The sequence below is a fragment of the Eulemur rufifrons genome, chromosome 2 (assembly GCF_041146395.1).
Source record: "Eulemur rufifrons isolate Redbay chromosome 2, OSU_ERuf_1, whole genome shotgun sequence".
In the NCBI taxonomy this organism is placed as follows: domain Eukaryota; kingdom Metazoa; phylum Chordata; class Mammalia; order Primates; family Lemuridae; genus Eulemur; species Eulemur rufifrons.
Window position 1 is genome coordinate 4477635 of NC_090984.1, and position 17527 is coordinate 4495161.

The following is a 17527-nucleotide window of genomic DNA, read 5'->3' on the forward strand; positions in this document are numbered from 1 at the left end:
AGGTTCTTGGTTGGCCAGGACCGCCCCATAAGGCTGATCCAGTAGCCAGATGTGAGGTCACTTTTCCCATGAGGACTTCCTGGGCCCTGGGGCTCCCCAAAGTCAAGTTTAGTTTCATAGCAGTGACTGGTCACGATGTTTAATTGAGATATATGGGTGTGCGGACAGTCTTCTGGTATAATGTTGGGGCGCTTTAGCTTCAGAAGGAGCCTCGGGAAGGTGCATCTGTCTCTGCCAGACCTTCTCCCGCCCTCCTGTGACCTGTTCAAGGCAGGACTCTCATCGGACTGTAGGGTATGTGCTCCCCACTCCCGAGAGAGTCCTGCCCCACAGCCTGGAGGAAGGATCGCTGCGCAGAGAGGTTAGGAGAACCCGAGCGGGTGGGCTTGCTCGGTCCCCACGCAGGCTGTTAGTATCAGACCGTCCCCTTTCATCCAGTGACATCTCTGCGCGGTTTCCAATCAGTCATGTCCAGGGAAGTTTCCGTGAGAGCCCAGGAGGAGGAGGTTTGGGGGCTTCCGGGCAGCTGAACACGGGGAGGTTCCTGGAAGGGGGCCACCGCCCCGGGAGGGCATGGGAGCCCCACACCCCTTCCCCACACCGCTCCTACACATGTCTTCATCTGTCCCCTTTGCAACGCCCTTCACGGTGAACAAGTGTCTCCTGTAGTTCTGAGCTACTGCACAACTTAAACCCAAATAGGGGGCGGTGGGAGCCCCGCTGGGAGCACGGCGGTCCGCAGTTCCCGAGGCCCGGGCTTGTGACTGGTGTCCAACGGGGCGGGGCAGTCCCGCGGGACGCAGCCCTCACCCAGAGGGCTCTGATGGCGCCTCCAGGTGGCTAGCGTCCGAATTGAGTTGGGGGACACCCAGCAGGTCTGATGCAGAGTCGATTGCGGGGTGAGAAAGCCCCTCCCCAACATATTTTGGGGTCACAGAAGGCTTCTGTCTCTGTAGATGGCTTTTATTGCTGAGAGAGAGAATAAGAAAGAACACGCGTGGCCGTGTGTGTTTCCACTGAGGACGGGTCCGACCGTGACTGTGGCTACTCTCCCTTCTAGGAGGGGGAGGTCCGTTCCACTCCTTGCCACCGAGAGGGGGCTGGGTTTAGTCATTTGACTCCAAAGACTAAAATAGGGAGAGTGAAAAACAGTAACTGGACAGTGCAGTGGATACAGGTCTCGGAGATTAAGCTGATGGCTACATGCACTGTGGCGGGATCCTGGCTAAGTTAACATTTTAATGAACGACTGAAGTTATGACTGATAACTCTGTAATATGGTTGCCTGACATCAGGCAAAGCAACACAGCATAGGCAGTGGGGGCACTGACACATCTTCCTTTTAAGGAACTCAAATCAACTGAGTAGGGACCTTAATAACACGTTCAAAACCCCACAGGAACCTACAGTAACGTGGTGCTCACACTCTGCCGCACTCCCATGGCTGTCCCACGCGCAAGGTGATGGGACACTACCAGGTGGGAACAGGCAAGGGGGGCTTGAGGCCTGCATAGAATTGTGCCTGTCACACCTCACGATGCAGAAAGGTACGACATGCTCACGCAGTCAGAGGTGAAGCCATTTTCAGTGACAGGCAGATCGCCATGCAGACAGAATTCACGGCTTTAATTCTGACATCTCGGCCGTGGGTCCAGAGTAAATACTGTGTAAAAGAGGTCAAATTTTTCTCTAACCTCCCAGGGTCTAAGGCTGGCACACACAGAAGACGGATTTACAGGAGCAAAACATGAAAATTGTATTCACTGTACATGAGAGCCCATACATGAACATGAGAACCCCCCAAAAGTGACCAGGCCTAGGTGTTCAAACGCTAGGTTCAACAAAGAGTGACAATCGTGGAAAAGAAAGTAAAAGATAGGGACAGGGCTGGGCGTGGAGGGTCATCCTGTAATCCCAGCATTCTGGGAGGCAGAGGTGGACGGATCGTTTGAGCTCAGGAGTTTGAGACCAGCCTGAGCAAGAGCAAGACCCGGTCTCTACTAAAACTAGAAAAATTAGCCGGGCATGGTGTCGCGCCTGTAGTCCCAGCTACTCGGGAGGCCGAGGCAGGAGGATCGCTCGAGCCCAGGAGTTGGAGGCTGCAGAGAGCTATGATGGTGCCACTGTTCTCCAGCCTGGGTGACACAGTGAAAGCCCTTCTCAAGGGGACTCCTGTAGCTGGCAAGCTAGCTTCTCTCCCCCCACAGGAGTTCCCCAAGGGCCTGGAGGCCCTGACCTCCCTCGAGCCTCGGACCGGCAGAGAAGGAACAGGGCTCTCCTCTCCCCGACCCGGGGCCCCCGGATGACTTAGGCTCCCCTCCCGTGCCGGCTTCTGCTTTCTGGCCCAGCGGTGGTGGCCAAGCCTGAGTCAGCCGGGCAGGACGCGGGCGACGGTCGATGGTCGGGAGGGTCAGGGCTGGGGAGCTGGAGGGTGGGGGAGGGGCCGTCCATGCAGGTTGGGTGCGCGGCCTGGTCCCAGGCCAGGCGGGCAGCAGGGGACTCAGGCTGCCCAGTCGTGCCTAATTTCAGCCAAGGGATACCCGCCCCTCCCCCACCGTTGAGAGTGCAGGCCCCGTCCAGGGTGGGTGCTGGGCACCGGGAGATGCCCCCGTTGCTCACGTGCTGTCTGCCTGTGTGTCGCTGAGGGCCCCACGCCCCTCCCCTGCAGTGCCTTGCCCCGGGCCTCACGTGGCTGGGCAGGGCTGATGGCCGGGAGCAGAGAGGGAGATCCCGGGGCTCCCCGGGGGCCTCATGATTGGGGGCCCCTGCAGCCGGCAGGGGTGGGTTGGGGTTGAGCTGGGAAGGGAGACCCGGAGACAGCAGAGATCCCAGAGATGCTGGCGGGGGCCCGAGGGGCGGGACCCAGGGAGGGGGGGCTCCTTCCCCGGGTGACCACTTCCGCTGTGGCACCTCTGCCTCTGCCATGATGGCCTCATCAGCAGTGCGGCCCTTCCTGCCCCTGCTGCGGCCCAGGAATCCCAGGTGGACCAGGTACCAGAGGCCAGACGCCTGCAGGTACAGACGGTGACAAGGCAGGTGGGCTGAAGGGGACCTACACCCTGTAGGGAAAGGGCCTCCACAGAGGAGGCCCAGGGCCCCCGGGGGACACAGTTCTGGCTGGAGCCCTTTCAATCCTCCAGTTCTGTGGCCACAGTCCTTTCCCCTTCTCATCCCATGTCTGGGACACGCAGCCGTCCCCTGCCCGCCCCGGCCACGGCTCACCGAGCACCCGCTGTGTACTTCTGGGACAGGCAGCTGGGGTCCCCTGGGAAGGCCAGGCGCTTGGCACGGGCGGTGGCCCCAGCTGCGGGCTCACGCCTCGCGGTGCCCTCGTCCCAGCCGGGAGGGGCTCGCGTGTTTCTGGGACGCAGCAAACACGCCCCGGAATCCGAGCAACTGGCTCCTGGCCCCGGAGACACGGCCGCCTGCCTCGCTCCGCTGAAGCCGGAAGTCAGCATGCATTAGGCACCACCTCTATTCATTCGGAGAGGTTCACGTGGGTCCCTTGAGATGAAGAATAAATGTGTCCACATGGGTACAGGGCCTTGCTCAGCGCAGGGTCAAGGTTCTGGGGGCGAAGAGGCAAGCAATGTGCACACATCAGGCTCCTGTGGTATGTGCCTCCCAAAGGCAATGACCAGGAATGTGCATTCCTTGAGCCCTTACTGTATGAAGTCCTTCTGGGAGAAGAATTTCACCTGACCTGGAGGAAAGGAAAGACCGTGCATACATTAAGTGCCTACAGTTTGCAAGTGTGTGTCCTGGCCCTTTTGCAAACACACTGAGGTTAGGAAGGTTCAGGGGCACAGTAAAGCCTCCGACTGAGGATTCCACTGGTGAGGTCTGGAAGGAGTGCAAGGAGAAGCACCTACTGTTTGCAGTTCCCGTTCTAGAAGATACCAAGCAGGGCTCAGAGGAAGAAGGGAGCTGCCCAGGCTGGCACCTACCTCCCCCCTTTTCCTTCTGTGCAGACGAGTGAACTGTGCCTGCAGTCACCTGCCAGGAAGGCCGACGCCCCGCTTGTCAACGTGACCCTCTACTACGAGGCACTTTGTAACGGCTGCCGGTACTTCTTGGTCCGAGAGCTCTTCCCCACATGGCTTTTTGTCCAAGAGATCCTCAATGTCACCCTGGTGCCCTACGGAAATGCTCAGGTGCGTGGGTGCTGGGGAAACTGAGGCACGCGGGCAGGGAGGGGCAGCCAGCCTGCCAGCCAGCGCTCACTCTGCTGCCTCGCAGGAAAGAAACGTCAGTGGCCAGCGGGAGTTCGAGTGCCAGCACGGAGAGCAGGAGTGCAGGCTTAACAAGGTGGAGGTGAGAGCCCCCCAGGCCCAGGCGGTGCGCAGGTCTGGGGACGCTGCCCGTGGTGCGCAAGGTGACCGCGAGGCTCCCAGCTCTGTCCCCACCTCGTGCCCCTCCATTTAATCATGTTGTCACTCAGCGCATCCTTAGCGGGCACCTGTGGTTACTCCCAGAGGGTGTTGGGCTGCTCTGGGCCCCCCTCACTCCCCTCCTGTCACCCCCCACCCCCTCCCCCGCCCCCGGCGCCCAGGCCTGCCTGTTGGACAAGCTGGAGGCGGAGGTGGCCTTCCTGACTGTCGTCTGCGTGGAGGAGTTGGATGACATGGAAAAAAATCTCAAACCAGTAAGCGACGCCCTCCTTTGGCACGAGGAGGAGGACAGGGGTGGCAGGTGGCCTTCCCTGTGCCCAGGCAGACCCAGGTTCGAGTCCTGGCCCTGCCCACCCCTGTCTGGGCAGCCCCAGGGAAACAGCCTCCCCTCTGGAAGCCTCATCTCTGAATCGGGGAACACAGGTCTCCTGGGGGCAGGAGTGGATCTGGGAGGACTTCCTAGAAGAGGCGTCCGTGAGCGGGGCGCGGAAGGATGACCAGGAATGTGCAGGGACACGGACGAAGGGGTGTGGACGTGATAGGACAGGCCCCACCTGCTTCCCCGGGGGATTGTGAAAATTAACTCCCTAAGGACTGAGTCATCTGCTACAATCATTTATTCATCCATCCAACACGTGGGCCACCTAAGAGGCCTCACTCAGAGACAGCCCCGGCCCTGCAGGGTCAGACTGGGGCTGGTCAGAGAGGACACTGAGGAGACACTGGGGGAGGAGGTGGAAGGGTGTTCCTGGCAGAGGGATCGGCATGTGCGGAGGCTCTGAGGACAGTGTGACACCATGGAGGTCCGAAGCTGCAGGTCTGGTCTTAAAGGGGACAGCGAGGGGGCTGGGAGGCAGGAACAGCTGAGCCCCCACCCTGGGGCTTCCCCTCGGGCAAGTATCAGGCACCTCCTGTTTGTGGGCCTCGCTGTGTCGCTGTGAAAGCCGACTGTCCCCGCTCCCCAGTGAGGAAACAGGCCGGGCTCAGGGCTGCGGGGGGACCGTTGGGCGATAACAGGGAGGAAGCTGAGGCAACACCCCGCCCCCCACCCCACGCAGTGCCTAGAGCTCTACAGCCCAGACGTGTCACCAGATGCCATCATGGAGTGTGCCACGGGGGCGCGCGGCACGGAGCTCATGCACGCCAACGCCCAGCGGACGGACGCTCTGCAGCCGCCCCACCAATACGTGCCCTGGGTCACCGTCAACGGGGTAGGAGTCCCTGCGGCCCTCAGCTGGCCCCTGGGACGGGACCAGGGTGAGGGATGTGCCCGCTGGTCTGGGCGGCCGCTGCTGCAGGGAGAGGGACGGCCTGGCTGCTGCCCGTCTCCGACCCGGCCCTCGGCAGCCACCGCGCACCGCCTGGGCAACTTCGCGCACCCCACGAAGCCCAGACGGAAAATGCTGCCCCGGGATCCAGACTCTTGCCTCACTGAGAGTGGTCTTCAAATGACACGTTTAATAAACACTTCTGCACGCTGGATGCATTTCACAGGTCAGTGATTCGAAATACCCAACACGCCAGAGCGGCGCCTTTTGTCCTGGCACCTTCTCAGTTCCGTCATTGCCCCCACTGGAAACCTCCCTGGAAGGTTCATATATGCAAAGCGGAATCGGGGATTGTGGAGAGAAATTCATGCCGGAAGTTGTGAGCTAGGAGATCTATAAAATGGGGAGAAAAAGCTAGATTGGCACAAGCACTAAATCATAACTCTAAGCACATCGGCCCCCGTTTTGCTGAATCGATCTCTTAGTGCTAGAAGAGGGCAGTCGGGCTGCATGGCCGCAGGCCGCTTCAGGAGGCGGTGGCATGGGCGGGAGTGGGGGACCCCTAAGTGAGGCCTCATAGGCTGTGCGCAGTCAGGCCTTTACCGAGCAGCATTTCCATGGAAATAAAAGGGAAACACGTTAATGTTCAAACCAACTATAAACTTGGCTTTTCAGTCCAGACGGCTGTCAGTCAAGAACATTCTTAGATGGGTTTGAAACATCTTTAAATGGTGGTGGGAGCGATTCAGTGAATCCAGTGAATCATTTGGTTTGCAGTTTGAACGTCTTTGGTGACGGCACGGAGTGCTTGGTAAATTTTTTTTTTTGAGACAGTCTCACTTAGTCCCCCTGGGTAGAGTGCAGTGGCATCATCATAGCTCACTATAGCCTCAAACTCCTGGGCTCAAGCGATCCTCCTGCCTCAGCCTCCCGAGTAGCTGGGACTACTGGCGTGTGCCACCAAGCCTGGATAAATTTTTTAAAAATTCTTTTGTAGAGACAGGGTCTCACTATGTTGCTCAGGCTAGTCTCAAACTTCTGGCCTCAAGCCATCCTGCCACCTCAGCCTCCCAAAATCTTGGTATTACCAGAGTGAGCCACTGCACCCAGCCAGGGGTGCGTACAGTTTTTAGAGAAACGTAGAATTTTTCTCTCTACAACCATGCTCATTTTTATCAAAGATAATCAAAGACTAATTTGTTTGTTAAAATAAATCTAGTTTCATTAAACGTGGCTTGAATATTACTGTTTTTTTTTTTTTAGAGGCAGGGTCTTGCTATGTTGCCCAGGCTGGTCTCAAACTCCTGACCGCAAGCGATCCGCCTGCCTCGGCCTCTGGAGTGGCTGGGATTACAGGCACGTGCTTCCACGCCTGGCACAATTCACTTTCATTGCATGTTTTGTTCCTAGGTTGATTTTACAGTGTTACAACTTATAGTTAACAGTTTTAAAATCTTAAACAGCTAGACATAAATAAGCTTGTTTGACTGGTCTTGATTTACACAAGAGCTTCTTTTTAAAAGCCAATAAAGCAGAGTTCTTTTACAAATTAACTTCCAGCAAAAACATCAGGAAGTAGAAAAATATTACATACATATTTTTCACTTGCCTTTGTTTCCTAACAGCCCTCTGAGAACAAAGTTTCGTGTTAGCTGAGGAGAGACAGCCTTAAAAATCGTTCCTATCAGACCCGGAACAGTAGCCACCATTTAGGCCAGTTTCAGACCATAGAGCTCCTTATATAAAAAAAAAAAATCCTTACCAATATTTTGTTATCAGTTTTCAGCCAGCCAGGATAAAAGTAAATTTTCCTTTGCTTTTTCATTTTTTTGTAGAATCAAAAGTACGCCTATTCCAAGTGACTGAAAACCAAAACCAATAAGCCTTTCCGAATACCTAACCACAGACACAAGAGGTGTCCCCAAAGACAGTGCAAATGATGCAGCCCTCCCAAGATTCAGAGCAACTTCCAAAGACAGGCAATGGAAATGTAGAAATAAAAACTCTAACTGGGGCAACATAGCACGACCCCGTCTCTACAAAAAATTGTTTAAAACTTAGCCTGGTGTGATGGCATGTGCCTGCAGTCCCAGCTACTCAGGACGCTGAGGCAGGAAGATCGCTTGAGCCCGGGAGTTCTAGGCTGCAGTGAGCTAAGATCACGACGCTGCACTCCAGCCTGGGCGATAGCTCAGTGCGGCCTCCAACTCCTGGGCTCAAATGATCATCCTGCCTCAGCCTCTGCAGTAGCTGGGACTACAGGTTTGTGCCGCCATCACACCTGGCTGGCTAATTGTTTAATTTTTTGTAGAGATGGGGGTCTCATTCTGTTGCCCAGGGTGGTCTCGAACTCCTGGCCTTAAGTGATCTTCCCACCTCAGTTTCCCAAAGTGCTGGGATTACAGTCATGAGCTGCCATGCCCTGCCCAAAGAACTAATTGTTACAAATACTTGCTCCTGCCAATCCCAACCAGGAAAGGTCGAGACAAAGAGAAGTGTGTACCGTCCTCCCTCCACCGGGCAGGGCAGACAGAGATCTGGGAGAGTGACCTGGTGACAATGACAATTCTGACCCTGCGTGGGCTCAGGCAGGTACCAAGGTCCCTCAGCTGCAGCCCCCAGAGAGAGCAGAGCGTCCCAGCCAGTTCTATTACAACCTCGTCACCTAGGGGAGGTAGAATTTCCTCCTGTCTCCTGAGGTCTCTGGCAGGGACGGACATAAGACAGGTTAACAGGAAAGTTTAGTCACAAGTACGTGGGAGCCATCGCAAGCCAAACGGAGACCCAGAGACGTGACTCTCTCTAGGAGACTGGGCGGGAGACGCTGGGTGGCCAGCAACTAGCGCGTGGTGCTCGTGGGCCGCCTTCGATCCCTGCCTCGTCTCTGCCTGGAAAGGGAGGGAGGCTTTGCCGTCCAGAGGGAGTCGCCGTCGTAGTCCGTAGGTCCGGGCTTGAAGTCGCTAGGGCTTCTCTCAGGCCTGTGTGCTGAGGAGACTCAGATGTTGGCCTCAGCGCCCAGGCTGGACTCAGCAGATCGGCCCGTGAAAACTTCTGGTTTGAGACAACGGAAAGCAACACCTGTTACCCTGGGCCTGGCGGCAAGGGAGGGGACGGGCGGCGGGAACCCTGCAGTCTGAAAAGCCACTGACAGGTGGCAGAGAAGCTGAAGACGGGTGGCACAGAGAGGTATAACGTTCCAGCCCCTTGATCTAGAAATGTTAGCAAGAGCCAACAACCGCTTAAAATAGAAGACCAAGGATCGGAATTCCCAGGTGAAGATTGTTCGTAAGAAAAAAGAAAGAGGACACGGTTATAACTCAGCAGCAGCTGCATGCAGGCCATGCAAAATGGGGGGAAGAACAAAACTTTTGCAAATAAGCACAATTGGAACTCCACCTTATCAAGTCCCAGCTTACTTTTCATATCTCAAGATAGGCCGGGCGAGGTGGCTCACGTCTGTAATCCTAGCACTCTGGGAGGCCGAGGCGGGTGGATCGCTCGAGGTCAGGAGTTCGAGACCAGCCTGAGCAAGAGCGAGACCCCATCTCTACTAAAAATAGAAAGAAATGATTTGGACAGCGAAAAAATATATATATAGAAAAAATTAGCAGGGCATGGTGGCGCATGCCTGTAGTCCCAGCTACTAGGGATGCTGAGGCAGTGGGATTGCTTGAGCCCAGGAGTTTGAGGTTGCTGTGAGCTAGGCTGACGCCACGGCACTCACTCTAGCCCGGGCAACGGAGCGAGACTCTGTCTCAAAAAAAAAAAAAAAACATTGGAAGATAGTGATGTGGGAAATAAATAAAAACAAACAAACAAACAAAACAAAACAAAAAAAAAAACAAAACATCTCAAGCCAATCGAAACTATGCTGGAGCCAAATTCAGTGAGCTGCCATCATCGAGTGTTCTTCCTAAACCACCAGGCCACTGGGTTCCTGTTTCCTTGAATCCTTCAGATAAGGAAGTAATGACATTTCAACTTCAAACCGTACTTAAAGTACAGATATAAAATAACAAAGTAGCATTTTTAAAACTTAGGTGTTTATGGATAGTCAACTGGTCTGAAACAGATTCACTAGGGAATCCTTTTGTGCAGAACTAATTAATGTAAAAAATATAATTAGCCTTCATCACATTTGCTTTACGTGTTGTGTGCACAGTGGTGTAATGGTAGTGTCAGTGCGGCTTAAAGTCACTAAATTAATAAATGTATCTGGTGATAAGTATTCTCGACTGAGTATCTTGTAAGTGAAACTATTCAAGTTTCGATTTGGGGAATGGTAAAGGAATCAACTTTTTCTATTGCTTGTTGGGGGAAAAATAGTAATTGAAGATTCTCATTCATGGATCTCACTAGATTTACTGGAGTTAGTGAATCAGATCATAAGCATCTAGCTAAAACATGCAAGGATTGAAAACTAGTTGAACATTTCAAAGTTCGATATACTAGAAACAGCCACACCAGTAACATGCCAACAACTGGATGCGCTGCCAAAAGAAAATGTGAATTTGTCTTAGTGGTTGCATTTTGGCAAATTGCGCAGTGCTGGATGTGGAAAGGGTACTTGGGGTTTATTAGAATGAGACACAAAATACCCCTATTTTGTAATGCAGTGGATAGGTGTCTGCCAACAAATGCACCAAAACCGTTTTTTATAGAAACAGTACTTAATGGTCACTGAGTAGCTTTCAAAATACATTTTTGTATTAGAGCACTGCACAAGCTATTCTGCAGTGGCCTGGCCTCCTCACCCCTGCAGAGCATGCCTGAGTGGGCAGTTGTACAACCTGAAAGTTTTAAGTACCCACGGAAGAAAGAGCCTTTTAAATACATGTAATAAACTTACAGCATATGTGAAGTTTTCTTGGCCTTTATCCTACAAAAATAGAATTATTTTAGTATGAATTTGCTGAATATAAGACCATGGACTGTTTTTTATACTGTGGCCTAATTTGAAAGGTCCAAAAATAAATTGTTTTTAAAGTTTGCCCTTGTGCTAAAGTGCCAGTGTGTATGTTATAATTGTTTTGGTTGTAAACTATATTTCAAAGTAAAGCCTAGTATAAGTTTCATATTACAACTAAAAAGATTTAAGCTGCTCAAACACTTCTTATTTTTAAGAGGTGAAATGCAGTATGGGACTATTTTTTCCCCTTCTTGAAGCCCAAAGATGAACTATTAAAGGGTCACTAAAGATTCATTGTGCGTTCACCAATTCTTACAACCTGTGATACAAAGACTGTTTAGTGTAAGGTACCGCTGGTTTTTGTTTGTCAAGAGTAAGTGTAACCCAGGCGACTACTTTATGCAGAAGATGTAATTTCTTGCATAATACTTTGATAATATGTTTTACCACCTGTAACGGTAAGTGCTAAATATAACAGCTTAACCTAATAGCAAGTAAGAAAAGTGTGGGAATTAGTTTAAAAATTTGGACTATTATTATTTCTAATTTGGCACCTTTTTTGATGTTTATAAGCAGAGTAGCTGTCATAGTTCTCCAACTAAATTCATATGAATATTGCCCAAGTCAAATATTGATATCTTAAAGTTTATATAGTACTTAACATACGTAATACAAATTTGAAGCATGAAATTTAAAAATAAAAATTGTTTTTTCTCCCCCACTGCCCCCCCCCACAAAAAGAAGTGACTAGATCTAAGTGTTTATGTACTAGTTTGAACAAAGAGTGACGATTGTGGAAAAGAACGTAAGCTATACGTATGGAGACGCTTGAGAAAGCTGAGGGTTATTTGAACGAGGTCTGACTTGTGGGTTTCTCAAGGCCTCAGCTCTGTCCCTGGTGGTAGACGGTTTCCTCCTCCTTGTCCTACGAGAATTTTATCTCCTGCTTCTGGGAAGAAAATGGAAGATCCGGGTGCCCTCCTTGCATCTGCTGTTTTTCAAGTGCCTTTAACTCAAAATAATCAATATGCCAGAGTGGCATGTATCGGGGGTGGCATGTCCTGAACTTCTTCAACAGAAACATGTGAAATCACAGGTCCAGATGTCAACAGCTGTTCTTCCTGGTGGGCCGTAAATTCCTAATCGAGCCCTCAGTGTCTCTCGGCCAGTACCCAGTAATCCACTTAATCCGCTTGCAGATTACCCAATGGTCAAATTAATGTTAACCAAAGTTAGGGGAGGCCGCCGTTTCCAGCTCCGCTCCCGCGCGAGGCGCACAGAGCACAGCGAGACACGCAGCCACTCGGGCTCAGTGCAGCATAACCAAACTGAAACTTTAAGGACGCAGAGAGATCCCAAAACAGACCAGTTTTTCCTGAAATGAGGACATTCCAGTGGACCTCAGTCAGCCCAATAAGGAAGTCCCCTCTGCTTTAACCCTTTCCAAAAAATGTAACCTGATACTAACCAGTTCTTTCTTCTATTGTTGTATTTCCTTATTCTCACCCTACAAATCCCACTGCCCCGCTGTGGCCCAGGGGGAGCTCTCATCTTATTTTGTGGAATAAAGGCCGCCCTGATTCACGAATTGTGGGAAACAAAAAAAGGTCAATTAAATCTATAAAGTATATTTGCTGTAATCTTGTCTTTTGACACCATAAGGCCAGATTTCCAATCCCTGATGCCATGCATCGAGTGGCACTATCAGTCACGAAGACATCAAAATAAAGTACAAAATTATAGAAAAGAAAACTAAAATGAGAAAAATAGAGAGTTACAAAGTTCTCTCACCTCTTTGGAGTTGCTGGGCCTTCAGTTGCCACGAAATATGCATCTTTGTTGATGAAGTCTGAGGAATCTATGTTCCGCTGCCAGAGGAATCGTAATTTGACCTTTTTAATGTTTTTGAAATTTTCCCTTTAACCATGTTGGAGCTTTTCCACCAAGATGCAGTAAAATCTGGGGCCTGAAATGACCAGGCGGGGGTTCTCGACAACAATAGGAAGTGCTTAAGCATAATTTTGAAAAAAAAAAGGTAAAATCACGACTCTCATATAGATGTGAAAATGAATACATGTGGCTGGGTGCGGTGGCTCACACCTCTAATCCCAGCACTTTGGGAGGCTGAGGCCAGAGGATTGCTTGAGGCCAGGAGTTCGAGACCAGCCTGACCAACGTGGTGAGACTCTTTCTCTACAATAAATAAATTAAAAAAAAAAAAATTAGCCAGGTGTGGTGGTGTACACCTGCAGTCCCAGCTACTCAGGAGGCTGAGGCAGGAGGATCACTTGGGCCCAGCAGATCAAGATGGCAGTGACCTATGATTGCACCACTGCCTGGGTGACAGAGCAAGACCCCATTTCCAAAAAAAAAAAAATTGGGAGTGGGAGTGTCTCTCCCACTGGACAGAATTTATTCACACATCTATAGGTAAGAACTATTTCATGCTATTAACAGTTATAATTACAGAGTTTATGAAACGTCTCCCATAGAATCATCAGAAAACCCTAAAGGGTGTCCTCTAACAGGGCAACATTTTTTGTGAAGGGCCATATGTAGTAAATAGTATCGTTTTTGCAGGCCAATAAATGGGCATGACTGTGTTCCAATAAAGCTTTACATATACACACAAAAATTTGAATTTCATATCATTTTCACATGTCACAGAATACTATTTTGATTTTTTCCCCAGTAACCATATAAAAAATGTAAGAAACATTCTTGGCTCTTGAGTCTCGCAAAACAGGCAGCAGTAAGATTTGGCCCGCAGGCAGTAGTTTGAGACGCTCTGCACTAGGACAGAATGAATAGATTTCCATTAAAATTTACGTTGGCCCTCTGAAGTTTTGCTGAAAAATCAACCCACAAAAAGCTGATTAATTGGAGAAAAGGCATACAAATTTATTTAACGTGTACACATGGGAACTTTCAGAGTGAAGACCCAAAGATACAGGGAAAATTGTCCTTTTTTTTTTTTTTTTTTGAGACAGAGTCTTGCTCTGTCACCTGGGCTAGAGTGCCATGGCATCAGCCTAGCTCACAGCAACCTCAAACTCCTGGGTGTTAGGTCCAGAACAGAAAGAGAGAGACACACACACATGAAACCTCATGTGTAGCAAAATGCTGTTTTATTTTGAGCATCTGGGTTGAGACAGGTGGAGGCCAAAGAGCACCCACCAAGAGGGAGGGGAAAGCCTTGGGTTTTACAGGGGGTTTTTCAGGGGCAGTGAGCAACACCTGCAGAGACAGTGGAGTCGGCAGTAGCTTCATCCTTACCAGGCGGGGATAGGAATGCCAGTCCAGCTGTGTGTTAGATTTACAACCTGCGGACTCTCCAGAGTCCTGAGGCTATTGTTTTACAAGCCTAAGTTTTCAGTTAACCACATTCCATCCTATACATACTTTTCAGGTTCCCACCAGGAACAAACCTAACACTGGGCTAAAGCCATCCTCCTGCCTCAGCCTCCTGAGTAGCTGAGACTACAGGCATGCGCCACCATGCCCGGCTAATTTTATCTATTTTTAGTAGAGACAGGGCCTCTGTCTTGCACAGGCTGGTCTCAAATTCCTGACCTCAAGCAACCCTCCCACCTTGGCCTCCCAGAGTGCTAGGATTACAGGCCTGAGCCACCCACCCGCGAAGCCATGGCTAGGTTTTGCATAGAATAATTTTACGTTTTATGGCTGGCTTTGGGGAAAATTTCTGACCTGCCTCAGGGAAAAGGATTCTAGTTTCTATGGCTAGGCTGGGACTGGGGAATGGGATTGACGGACAGAAGAGTACCAGAGGGTCAGAGAAAATGTTTGCTTCTGAGGCTTTTCATTTTGGGGTATTGTTTTCTGAGCCCCCAAAATTACATTTTAAATGAGGATATAATTGTTGTTGCAGCAGCACCGAGTTGCTGGGGAATGAGTTGATGCTCCGAATGTGCCCAGAACTGTGCCTCATGTTTCAATTATTATTCATCGGGAACTGAGGACACAGGACCAGCTAAGGTCAGGACCAAGGCCACCGTCAGGACTAAGGTCAACGTCTGGATCAGGCAAAACTGTAGCCGCCCCTCTTCCCAATTTCCTTGAGTCTCTGCAGAACTGGACTCCGCCTCGGTAGCTGTCATGGCCACAGATCCGACCCCTTCTCGTTCATTCCAGGAGAATCTGGAAATCCGGAGGGCAACTAGACCACAAGGCCCGTCAAGTGTCCCTCTCAGCTCGGGAGGCGGGACATCGGTCAGTGATTTGCCAGTGTGACAGCGGTCTAGGATTGGCCAGTGCAGTGCCGGGCTTGTAAGCAGAAGGATGCTGCGACGGTTTCCCATAGGCCGGCACAGAAAGGGGCGGGGAAACAGGCGTGCAACGCCACCAATTGGCATGCGTGAAGTAACGCAGCTCTTATTTGCCATTGGTCCGTGAGAGGGTGGGCAAAACGGAACTCGGGACGGTCTATCATTGGTCGGTGCGGTGCGACTTGGGGCGGGCGTGTGGCCGGCGAAGACATGTGCGATTGGCAGACGCGGAGAGGGGGGCGGGCATTCTGGGCGCGACGGTGACTCGCGATTGGTCGGCGCGGCGGGGGCGGGCATTCTGGGAGCGGCGCTGACTCTCCGTTGGTCCGCGCGGCGGGGGCGGATCGGCGCGCGGGTTCTTGGGTTCCTGGTCTCCCGCTGGAGATGGCGCCCGGCGGCTTGCGCTGGCTGCGCGGCCTGTGGATGGCACGGCAGCGTCTGTTCCAGGGCCGTGCGCTGCTTGTCACCAACACGCTGGGCTGCGGCGCCCTCATGGCGGCGGGGGACGGCGCGCGCCAGTCTTGGGAGATCCGCGCCCGGCCTGGCCAGAAGTTCGACCTGCGGCGCTCAGGTGAGGCTGCCGCGCTGCTGGCCCTTGACCCCGGGGACCTTTGACCCCGACCTCAAATTGGGCGATCCCCAAACCAGACCCCGCGGGCCATGACCCTGTCCCGCGGCCTCAGTCTCTGGCAGGACCCTGGACCTCGGTGTGCACCCTAGACCCTGACAGCCTTCCATGGGTCTCAGTACCCCCACACCCCTGGGGTCTTAGCCCCCCGAAAGGCTCCTGGCGATGGAACTTGTAATGTGAGAATACACGGGTGGGCTTTCTCTGTTTTCCGGCTGAGGCTCGGGAGTGGCATCGGGCTCGCCCAGGTCTTGGCCAGGGAGGGAGTGGGTTGGGGGGTTTGCCGGCACCCTGACTCTTATACCACCTTCAGCGAGCATGTTTGCGGTGGGCTGCAGCATGGGCCCCTTCCTGCACTACTGGTACCTCTGGCTGGACCGCCTGCTCCCCGCATCTGGCCTCCAAGGTCTCCCCAACATCCTCAAGAAGGTCCTCGTGGACCAGCTGGTAGCCTCTCCCATGCTGGGCGTCTGGTACTTCTTGGGTAAGGAACCCCATAAGCTCGAGCTTTGCCCCCCTACGTTGGGAGGGCGGGGCCGTCTTTGTGTTCCAGAGGATGCAGAAATACATTTCTGATGTGCCTCTTGTGTGGGTGGCGCTGGACTGGGGGCTAGGTTACAGCGGTGACAGGACAGACAGACACAGCCCGACCTCAGGGAGTTATTGGGGGCTTATGTGAATGGCGTTGAGTGTAGGAAGTATGAGAACAGTGTGTGATGGGGCTGCCCTGGGCGGGAGGTTAGGAGCACTTCCCAAAGGAGGGGGCATTCAGCTGAGACATAAAGGAACCAGCAGGCAGGGGAATGGCCTGTGCAAAGGCCCTGAGGCCTGGTGGGAGAGGGGCTGGGGTGGAGGCAATTACCAGCCTCAGGCTTCTCAGAGTCTCAGCTCATTCCCACCCCTAGGCCCAGCTCCCTGGTCCGTAATGGAGAAGTAATAAAACAGCCTCAACTTAAGGGTGTGTCTCCTTCCTTCAGGGCACGTGTTTGTATATTAATATTTACAACCTCTCTCCCTCAGTGGGACTGACTTGTCCGGTGTTTTTCCCCTACACCAGCCCATTTGAACATCCGGGTCCCTCTGCCCAGGATGCTCTGTCCTTTGGGGGGTCCGATCGCTCCCCTCCAGCGTCAGGCCACCTTGCCATCTCCACAGTACTTCCCTGCCCTGACACTCACCCCCTCCTTTCCTTCCCAGGCCTCGGCTGCCTGGAAGGCCAGACGCTGGGCGAGAGCTGCCAGGAGCTGCAGGACAAGTTCTGGGAATTCTACAAGGTGGGAGCCCCCACCCAATCCGCCCACCCTGTCCTGCCCCTGCAGGGCTTGGCCCCGCCCCTCACCACACTCTGGCCTCTCCCCCACAGGCCGACTGGTGCGTGTGGCCCGCCGCGCAGCTGGTGAACTTCCTCTTCGTGCCCCCCCAGTTCCGAGTCACTTACATCAATGGCCTGACGCTGGGCTGGGACACATACCTGTCCTACCTGAAGTACCGGGTGAGCACGGTGGGTGGACCAGGCACCCAGGGGATTCCTCAGGGGGCCACACGTGAGAGCTCCAAATGGCAGTAATGCCAACCTGGAGGATGAAGGCCTCCCATGCCCCTGACAACCCACACCCCAGGATGGCCCACGGGGAGCTCAACTCTAGTGGTTAAAACCCAGCCCAGCCCTGCCGTCTGATAAGACCTCAGCCAGGTTCCTGCCTTGTCTACCAAATGGGGCTGAACCTGGCCCAAGGACAGGTGGAGGAGGGCTTGGTTAGGAGGAACGTGGAAGGATGAACCTGGATCTCTTGTGTGGACAGAGCCCAGGCCTCCTGACACCCCCAGCCTGCCTGGCCCTGGACACCCGAGTGGACTGAGCTGCCGGTTCCTGGGACTGGATGCCAGACAGAGCCAGGCTGAGCCCCAGCCAACCACCCCTGCGCCTGCTGGAGAACGGGCTCCCGCAGCAGCCAGGACCCTGGGCCGTGTCACGGCCCCACTCCGACTCCTGAGCATCTGGCTGAGCTGTCCCTTCCAAGCTGGGGCTCAGTTTCCCCATCTGG

At 52.9% G+C, this 17527-nt stretch overlaps 2 protein-coding genes across 3 annotated transcripts; both read left to right on the forward strand.

Moving 5' to 3' along the window:
• The first annotated feature begins 2926 nt into the window (after positions 1 to 2926).
• On the forward strand, positions 2927 to 6474 carry LOC138388238 (uncharacterized). Its single transcript, XM_069475901.1, has 6 exons — positions 2927 to 3015; positions 3252 to 3450; positions 3894 to 4154; positions 4240 to 4314; positions 4553 to 4645; positions 5450 to 6474. Exons 1-6 carry the CDS (start codon positions 2927 to 2929, stop codon positions 5891 to 5893), a joined length of 1161 nt encoding a protein of 386 aa, XP_069332002.1. The 3' UTR covers positions 5894 to 6474.
• Positions 6475 to 15198: 8724 nt separating this feature from the next.
• MPV17L2 (MPV17 mitochondrial inner membrane protein like 2) lies at positions 15199 to 17404 on the forward strand. 2 transcript variants are annotated; one of them, XM_069493793.1, is made up of 5 exons: positions 15199 to 15425; positions 15796 to 15966; positions 16680 to 16756; positions 16846 to 16983; positions 17285 to 17404. In XM_069493793.1, the coding sequence occupies exons 1-5, from the start codon at positions 15239 to 15241 to the stop codon at positions 17339 to 17341; spliced, it is 630 nt and encodes a 209-aa protein (XP_069349894.1). In that variant the 5' UTR covers positions 15199 to 15238; the 3' UTR covers positions 17342 to 17404. The 2 variants fall into 2 exon arrangements, with proteins under 2 accessions (XP_069349894.1, XP_069349895.1); XM_069493794.1 differs by having other exon boundaries at positions 16846 to 16974.
• The last annotated feature ends 123 nt before the right edge of the window (positions 17405 to 17527 follow it).

Coding starts and splice junctions, on each gene's coding strand:
- LOC138388238 (XM_069475901.1), top strand. CDS start 2,927: ATGGCCTCATCAGCAGTGCGGCCCTTCCTGCCCCTGCTGCGGCCCAGG. Junction 4,155..4,239: donor TGCCCTACGGAAATGCTCAG/GTGCGTGGGTGC, acceptor GCTGCCTCGCAG/GAAAGAAACGTCAGTGGCCA. Junction 4,315..4,552: donor GCAGGCTTAACAAGGTGGAG/GTGAGAGCCCCC, acceptor CCCGGCGCCCAG/GCCTGCCTGTTGGACAAGCT.
- MPV17L2 (XM_069493793.1), top strand. CDS start 15,239: ATGGCGCCCGGCGGCTTGCGCTGGCTGCGCGGCCTGTGGATGGCACGG. Junction 15,967..16,679: donor GGGCGTCTGGTACTTCTTGG/GTAAGGAACCCC, acceptor TTTCCTTCCCAG/GCCTCGGCTGCCTGGAAGGC. Junction 16,757..16,845: donor AGTTCTGGGAATTCTACAAG/GTGGGAGCCCCC, acceptor TCTCCCCCACAG/GCCGACTGGTGCGTGTGGCC.